The sequence below is a fragment of the Cynocephalus volans genome, chromosome 1 (genome assembly GCF_027409185.1).
Source record: "Cynocephalus volans isolate mCynVol1 chromosome 1, mCynVol1.pri, whole genome shotgun sequence".
Classification (NCBI taxonomy): Eukaryota; Metazoa; Chordata; class Mammalia; order Dermoptera; family Cynocephalidae; genus Cynocephalus; species Cynocephalus volans.
The window spans coordinates 233,591,592-233,600,684 of NC_084460.1; the positions used below are offsets into that span (position 1 = coordinate 233,591,592).

Genomic DNA, 9,093 nt, shown 5'->3' on the forward strand with positions numbered 1-9,093 from the left:
CAGCCTTAATCAATCTCTACAATGACTCCCCCCACCTACCACGTTGTGCATAAAATGAACAAGGCACATGAAAAGGATTTAGGCTTGGTAATACATAATGCTCTTCTACTTTTTCTAATCTGTTTAAAGGATTAGTAAAAAAAGTAAATCTCCTCAGACATAAATGCTTCAACTCTTTAGGATTCTTTAATGGACTTTTTAATTAACTAGGAAATTCAATTGCAGGGTGTGTGTGTGTGTGTAAAGTGTCATTGTACAATTGAAGTTGCAGAAAGAAGCAGTTATATAGTATTTTACCTGTAACATATGAAACCCAGAATAAAAGCAATATTCCCAGAGGAAACCCAGCTTGCTTCATTGAATAAGGCAACCCTAGAAAAACATAAAATGCCCCCACCCCTCAAATTAATAAGACAGGAATACAGGTTTCTCTCCAATTCCTATATATAATAAGTTGAGTAAATTTACATATTTACATGACATAGTTGTAAGCGGTGCATAGGACAGTACTAAAATTAAATGTTAACATATTATTTCAGAACAAAATGTTATTAGGTTAGGGAAACGTCAAAAAAGTACATTAATGAGGTGATGCAATAAGAATTAGCAAGCAGCAAATGAGAAATAGATGCCAGTTCACACACATAATACTTTTTTCAGGGTGAGGGCAACATCTGCCCTAGATGTTGAAGAGTAATGACCCAAACCCTTCCTTACATGCTAGCCAGGAAAGCAGAGAGGATAGCAAGTAACGCACCAAGATTATAGAATATTAAGAAAGATCAACTCTGGAGTCAAAATGGGGCAACCATGTAAGAAAAAAGAGAGAAAAACGAGAAAGAAGTATTTTTTACCAAGCTGAAGGTGGTATATAAAATTATTTCTTATAATTTTGGGGGGAAGTGGACAATTTTTGATAATGGACAATAAAATATTTAAACTAAACATAGTTAAAACATTTCCACCAGAATTTTAATTCTCTGAAAAGGTTTCCCATTTAAAAAAAAAAAAAAAAAAGACAAGCTGCTGAGCATAATTAAGTGGTACTTTTTAATATTGCTGACATGAATCAGCTTAAAGTGCTCACATCAGAAATTAACTCCAGAATTCTGCCAAATAGAGCTGCCCACACTTCTGTGGCACATGGAGGCAGAATTTCAAACAAATCTTTGCCCCTACTTGCTTCTTCTTCACCTTAGATACCTCCATTTTATGTACCATTTGAGAAAGAAAAGAAAAAAGAAAAAAAAAAGTCTATATATGGAAAAATGCAAAATCAAGAAGTTTGTGAAAAATAAGAAAAGTATTTCAATCCTGATATACATTCAATGTTCAGAAAATGATGACTGAGACTCAAATGTCAAAACTTTGTACTAAAAAGTTATATTTTCAATGAGTATTGCAGTTTGAAGGATTTTGTTTGGTCCTTGCCTTTTCTCAAATGCAATGTTTTCAAATAGTGAAAAAAATAACCAACACTGAAAAAATAACTGCTTTTATTATTATAATGCAATGAACTTAAAAAAAATTTTTTCAGAATGTTTCCCTTACTTTTAATACATTGAGAAAATGTGAACTGTTTATTTTCATTCTGATTGGCTCCTTTGTTTAAAAAAACATATGTATTTTTTAATTAACAAATGTGTTTTATTGACTAAATGCTATTTAAAATTAATATATCATAATACATTTGTACTTTAAAACTTAACATTGCATAGATAAGTAAGGAAATAGAACGTGGATTTAAGTTTTCACAGGATTGTTTTCACATTAAACTTTTGTACCTGCAATATTTACAAATATCTGGATGTTTCATACGTCCAGTAGGATATACAAAGGTGATTCAAGTAATGGTGGACACTTCAGAGAGAGGAAAAAATGAGGTAACACCTTCAATTGACTACACAGCCTTTAAAAAACCTCAGCATCTCTCAAGTGCAGCTCCACTGTAATCAGGTGGAGGACCCTCTTAACTATGGAAAGGGTGTAAATCAAAACCCTGTCTTCAGGAAATCCATGCATGCTATTATATTGGGAAAAAAGGAAGGCTTTTATGGAATCAAATTAACAATTTCTTGTTTAAGATTTTTTCCTTTAAAAATAATCAACGAACACTAGGAACATATTAAGAGTTTTAAGTTTGGCCTTTTCACTTAAAATCAAAAACAAAACAAAGCACAAAACACTTACCTATCAGACCAGATCCTATAATTGAGTTGACAATATTAAAAACAGCAGCAGACTGACAACTTTTCTCTTTATACTCATGTTCAGAAACCAGAGCTGCGCTGTCATCCAGATCTCTCTGTTTTAATGGATAAAATGGCGATTAAGCAAATATATACTAGCTCATAAAATTTAAAAAGTCAAATATGCAATGCAGGATACTAACACAATATCAGTAGTAATAATAGGTAATGTCAGGAAGGATAATAAAGTAATGATGAGGATAATCATATTAAAGAATAATAATAATATTGAAAAGTTCAACAGAGCTTTGTAAGCAAACTCCATCCTAAAATGTGCTGATTACAGCTGCTCCAACTGCTGCATGGAACCCCAAGAGTGCAGGATCTGTTAGCGCGTCGGCGGTGTGATTTTTGTGAAATTAAAAGGGTTATAATGAGAAGTGCCTGCCAAGAAAAAAGAGAAAAAAGAAAAAGTAAAGAAAGATTAAGGCAAAACTTTTTCTCCGAGGTGCTTCACCAAGACCCCAGGGGAAGTAGTTGCCCTGTTGCGAGGTGAATGCAGCTTGAGGGGGACTGGCGCCAGAGCCTGCCCCAGTCGCCAGTGTTACCTGCGGCGGGGTGACAGGCTGCTGCCCCTGGTAGCCCATGGCTGCGTGCTCTTCCTGAGCAGGTGGAAGGTTCTGGGACCAGCCTCGTCCGTCACCACGCACGCCCAGGATGTCCGCGGGGGGCCAGAGAACTGGAGAGAGCAGGTTCCGCCGGCACCTCGGCTCCCCTGGAGCTCTTAGGGCTGCCGCAGCCCGGGGCGGTTTCTCATGGAGTTTGCCCAGCCACACGCACTTTTCCTCCTGAGGTGGACACGCTGCAGGATGTTTCTGACCTGGGCAGCTCTCTCTATCCCCCGACCCCGCCTCCCTCAGGGAACACGGAGAGCTACTCTTCCCCAAGCTGCAAAGTACAACTTGTCCCATCCACACCGCCCTGCCCAGATTGCACAAAGAGTTATGATGGCCTCGTTTTAGTCCACTCCTAAGATAGCTGCTCTTCTGCTGGAGTCGGATGCACAGGTAACTAGTAGACCCCTGCTCCCATAGAGCATCTTTTCTGTGAGCACCTCCTCCTTTTCTGTGACAGAGATGACGGGGGAAAAGTTAGGACTTTTATTTTAAATGGAAATTGGAAGACTTGTGAGAAGATAAACAGAAAAACCCACAAAACTTTCCTAGGATTTTAGCAGTCTTGATTGTAGAGCATGCTTTTGTCACATGCTTCCTGCTAACTCTTCAGAAGGGGAGACCTAAAGAGAGGAAGGAAAGATGGATTGTTATTGGATTCAGGTAAAGAAACTTAAAAGGGCGAAGAGGGATTCAAGGGGATGGGAAAGACAAGGCACCCAGAGTGTGTGAACTAGAAAGAGTCTTAAATGACTATCTATTTATCCTCTTATATTACAGATGGTGAAACTGAGGAGCAGAGATTATTCAATCACAAGGAGACAGAGTACATAAGAGAACAGTGTCAGGGGCAATGAGAGTGTAAGTAAGACATCAGTACTTAGCAAGTACTGAATCACATAATTGAAGAGGTTCTTTTTTCTAGACATTTATTTAAAATTTTGACAAATGTGTTAAAAGCATAGAAGAACTGAAGAGTTATCAAATAAACTCCATATACTCTCCACTGTCAAATTAACAAATATAAACATGTGTTATTTTCTTTAAATTATAAAAGTGAACATTTACTGTCACCATAAAAACTCCTTTGCTGTGTCCCATTCCTGTAACCCTCCCTTCATACCTCGAGTCATCGAATTCATGAAGTTAGTGTGTATCTTTGCTATCAGTGCTTTATATTTTAATCAATTCACTTGTAGCCATAAACGATAGATAACTCTATCAATATTTACAAAGATGGCCTATATTGTACATGTTATTTTCCCACTGGCAATTTTGTTTATTCAATATACTGTTTTGAGATGTATGATGTAGATACATGCAGATACAGTTTATTAATTTTATCTAACATAGTTCAGTTAGCCCTACCCCTACTGAAAAATATTAAGGTTGGTTCTAATTTTACGCTCTTCTGGAGCATATAAGCAACAGTTTTCCTAGATGTAGATTTGTTAGGGAGTAGGACATGCACATTTTCAGCTTCACTAAGTATTTCCAAATTGCTGTACAGATTGGTTGTATGGAATTACGCTTATACCAGCAGAAATGGAATTCCTGTTTTTCTGTATTGTGAAGAGCACCAGGACTTAGTTTCTCTTCTAATTTTTGTTGTTCCAGTGGGTTTTTAAATGGTATATAATTATTGCATAAATTTGCATTATCCTAATTTATATTGAGAAGATGGAGAATCTTTTTATATATTAATTATATATGTGTACTGTCGTGTTTCTGAATTTCATTTGATATTCTTTGCCAATTTGATTTTGGTTGTTAGCTTTTTACTTATTGATTTGTAAGAGTTATTTTTATATTTGGGGTGCTAATGCAATGTTAGTTATATATATATGTTTTATATAACTTCTCCAGCCTCTCTCTTTTAAAATTGTTTGTAGCATTTTTATTTTGTTAACTAATAATTTTGATATACTCAAAATTAAAAATTTTAATCCTGATATAAGTACACTAAAAGAAAAACACATTTATAACCTTATTTTATTCAAAAATATAGATCCAAAAATCCCAAAGAAAATATTACCAATTGAACCCAACTATGATTGAAAAAGTCAACAATATAGTGACCAAGTTGAGTATACACCAATTTGAAAGGATGGCTTAATTAAAAAAAAAAAAAAATCTATAAATATAATTTCCCACATTAACAAATTATAAGAGAAAACCATGTTGTTATTTCACTAGATGCAGGAAAAAATATTTGATAATATTGAATTATTGATTTAAAAAAACCTCTTTGTAAATTGGAAATATAATACAACTTCCTTAAACCGATAACTGTAGCAAATATCTTCATTATGGGGAAATTTTAAAAGCATTACCATTTCATTCAGAAATGAAGCAAAAACATCTATGACCATAATTTTTATTTAACATGATACTGGAGTTCCTAGCCTAAAGCAATAAGAAAGGAAAGAGAAATCAGAAATATTAGGATTGGAAAGATAGAAGTAAAACTTACTATTTCCTGGTAATAAGATGGTTTATAGAGAAAAATCCAAAAGAATCTAAGATACTATATTATTAGAAATATTATATTATTGGAAATATGAGAGTTTAGGGAGCTGACTAGATACAAGATTAGCCTAAAAATATTTTTATTCTCTATATCAACAACAAACTAGATATTATAATTAAAGAGAATATAATACTGTCAGAGAATATCCAATACTTAGAAATAAATCCAACCAAAGATTCACACAATCTATTCAGAGAAAATTATAACAATCAATATACATTAAAGAAGGCCTAAATATATGGTGAGATATGCCATATTCATGCATAAGAAAAAATAAATATCAAATGATATCAGTTCTGTCCAAATTGATTTATTAATTAAATACAATTAATTTCACCATATTGGCCGCAGATCTCTGGGACTGTAAACTTCTAAAAATTTCCTTTTTTTAAATTACAAAAGAAAAATGTTTGTTTTTAAAAAGTGGAAAATAAAAAGGAGAATTTTATAAATTATTGTATTTCTACTCTCAGTGATAACTCTTTTTTTCAATATATTATATGTGTCTGGGTATGTATGTGTTTGTTTTTGTGAATATGGGCTCTGTGATCATTTAAAACTATGTTCACAAATTCTCTGATATTCCTCCCTTCAAGAAGTGGAGCCTAATTTCCCTTCTCTTGAAATTACTGGGCTTGACTTAATGACTTGCTTCTAATGACTGGTATATGATGGAAGGTATGTGTATAAATTCTGATACTAAATCATAAATAAACTAAATCATAAGCTAAATCATGTGGCTTCTGCCTTGCTCTTTTTCAGATCACTTACTGTGAAGGTTAATTCTAGGTGTCAACTTGGTTAGATGAAGGAATGCTGAGAAACCTGGTAAAGCTATATTTTAGGTGTGTCCATGAGGGTGTTTACAGCAGAGATTAGTAAGAGTCTGAGTGGACTGGGTGGAAAAGACCCATCCTCAATGTGGGTGGGAACCATCTAATCTTCTGGGGGTCCAGAACAAAGACAGAGGAAAAAGGTGAATCTCTGTCTGTATCTGCTGGAGCTGAGATACACTCTTCTCTCCTGTCCATGGACATCAGAGCTCGCGACACTTCAGCTTTTGGATTCCAGGACTCACACCAAGGACACCGTCATCTTCCCTGGTTTTGAGGCCTTTGGAGTTGGACTGAACCACACTCCCAGGATCCAGTTTATAGATGGCCTGTCACGGGACTTTTCTTCATAATTGTGTGAGCTAATTCCCTTAATAAATCCCTCTCATGTAATTATAACGTATCCTATTGATTCTGTCTCTCAGGAGAACCCTGACTAATATACTTACTCTGGGAGGAGCCAGCTGCTATGTTATGAGAAAATTCAAGCCACCTATGGAGAGGCCCACCTGGTAAGGAACTAAAGCCTCCTGCCACTGCCATGTGTGTGAGATATATTGAAAGGGGATCCTCCAGCCCCAGTCAGGCTTTTAGATGACTGCAGCTCATGCCAACATCCTAACTGCAACTTCATGAGAGATTCTGAACAAGGATCACCCAAACAAACTGCTTCCAAGCCCTTGACCCACAGAAAATGTGAGATCACAAATGTTTATTGCCTTATTGGTCACTTAGTTTTAGGTTTATTTATTACACAGCAATAGATAACTAGTATAGAATCTTTCTATACATCTATTTAATGATCTTTAAGAAACTTTTTTAGATTTTAGAAGTATTATGTATTTAATACAGTTTCAAAAGTACTATATTCTCAATGAGAAACCTTGAAAAAGAAAGAAAAGCACACATAGGATCACTAACAATCCTCCCATGCAGAGGTAAACACAGTTCATGTTTTAAACCCTACAATTTAGTCTGATTATACAGTATTTGGTTTGTTGGATAAGTGCATGTTAACATGTACAAAAACAGTTTTATTGAATCTGGCTTAGCCCCAGACATAGGCTATGGGAGCCAGACTTTCAGGAATATAGAGAGCCTTAATTTGATCTTTTTATTGGATTGTATAATTATGTAGATAATATACCAGATCCATGTAGGATTACTACTTTTCTTCATTATTTGGTTACAGTCCAGGCTAGGTGACTTCTAAGAACACCTAGCTCTCTTAGAAATAGTCAAAGAAAGCTTTATCTTGGAAGAAGTCTGAATTTAGAAAGCTCTTCCTGATGAATAATCTGACTCCTTTCTGACATTATTAAGTTTCAAATTTGGCTGAGACTAGAGATGATAACTTAATCCATATCACTAAGAAAGAGTCACTTTTCCCTCAACTTTGGAAATGAGTCTGTAAGAGGGGTGCTTTTGCTTTTTTGTAAAAAAGGATGTTGATATTCTCCACAATATGGGGGTATAGGCTTAGTTGCTGTAACAGAGCACTAATATGTAAAGTCTCAAACAAGATAGACCTTTCTTTCTCTCTTTTTTAACTTTCCAGAGGTGGGAGTCCTGGAAAGAAAGCTCAGATACTTTCAGCTATATAATCACAGTGTATCTTTTCTTTTCATGAATTAGTCCTCTTAAGAAATTACTCTTGTAACTATTTTCTATCATCTATGTATTACTCACCAAATATCTTATTCTTGGTTCCATGTTATCATTACATAGTTAAAGTATTTTGATGTTTTCTAACTTTAATTATTGGAATTCTATAGAGCCAGTGTACTGACATTTCTGGTTAGGAGTCAGGGTGGGTGGGGCACTGTGGAATGAGTTAAGAATTAGTTTGACTGTAAGCCGTGGTTTGCCCAAGACAGTCTTTATTTAGGCTTTTTTCCCCAGTGTAATTGAGTAGCAACTTTTTCATTCTCAAAATTGTCCCTTTTTAAATGATAGATTTAAATGATAGCATGCTACAAAAGGATCTATGGGATAATAATACCACCTAATATCTGCATAGCAAGCAAGCTGTGACAGGCTGGCATATCTAAAAAACATGGACTTTTGGTTAATTCTTTAGTTAGTATAGTGGATTAGGAGCTTGGGCTCTGGGATAAAAAAACAAAAATGAAAACCTAGGTTTTAATCAAAACTCAGGGATCTCATCAAGTTGCTTAATGTTTTGAGCCTTAATGTATTTATTTGTAAAAAGGAAAGACTAACAGTACCTCTCTCATAGCAGCAGTGGTGGGAATTAAAGTACCATAAACTGGATGACTTAAAACAACTGAAATTTGTTGTTTCACAGCTCTGGAGTCTAGAAGTCCTAAATTAAGGTATCAGCAGGACTTTGCTCTCTCTGAAACCTGTAAGGGAGAATTCTTCCTCGCCTCTTTCTATGTTCTGGCAGCTTGGGGGCAATCTGTGGTGTTCCTTGACTTGTACGCATCACTCTAATCCTCCATCTTCACATGCTCCCTGTGTCTCTTGACATAATCTTCCCTCAATGTATATCGGTCTGTGTTCAAATTTCCTTTATTTATAAGGACAACAATCATACTGAATTAGGGACCACCATAGTGACCTTACTTTAACTTGACTTTACCTGCAAAGACCCTATTGGCAAATAAGATCACATTATGAGGTACTGGGGGAAAGGGCTTCAACATATCTTTTGGGTGACACAGTTCAACTCATAACACTATTTTTAAAGGGTTTAGTTGATTGCTGGGTTCATAATAAGCTCTCAATAAATGTTAGCTGTTGCTGTATCCAAAAAGAAAAATACTTTGTTAAGCCAAAATTGTATAAGGTGGAGTTTTGATTACTGCCGCAGAAACTGCTATTTGTCTAAATATTCGTTCTCC

At 35.2% G+C, this 9,093-nt stretch overlaps 1 protein-coding gene across 2 annotated transcripts in view; it reads right to left on the reverse strand.

Moving 5' to 3' along the window:
- SLC38A11 (solute carrier family 38 member 11) overlaps nt 1–2,836 on the reverse strand; it is a 52,234-nt gene extending 49,398 nt beyond the window's left edge. The window contains exons 1-3 of one of the 2 annotated variants that reach the window (XM_063077025.1): nt 2,798–2,836; nt 2,191–2,305; nt 298–372 (exon numbers count right to left, since the gene is read on the reverse strand). In XM_063077025.1, coding sequence (XP_062933095.1) covers nt 298–372; nt 2,191–2,305; nt 2,798–2,836 — 229 coding nt within the window. Of the gene's footprint in view, nt 1–297; nt 373–2,190; nt 2,306–2,797 lie in introns of those variants that run through there. The other variant, XM_063077034.1, reaches the window with a different exon arrangement.
- Nucleotides 2,837–9,093: the final 6,257 nt, after the last annotated feature.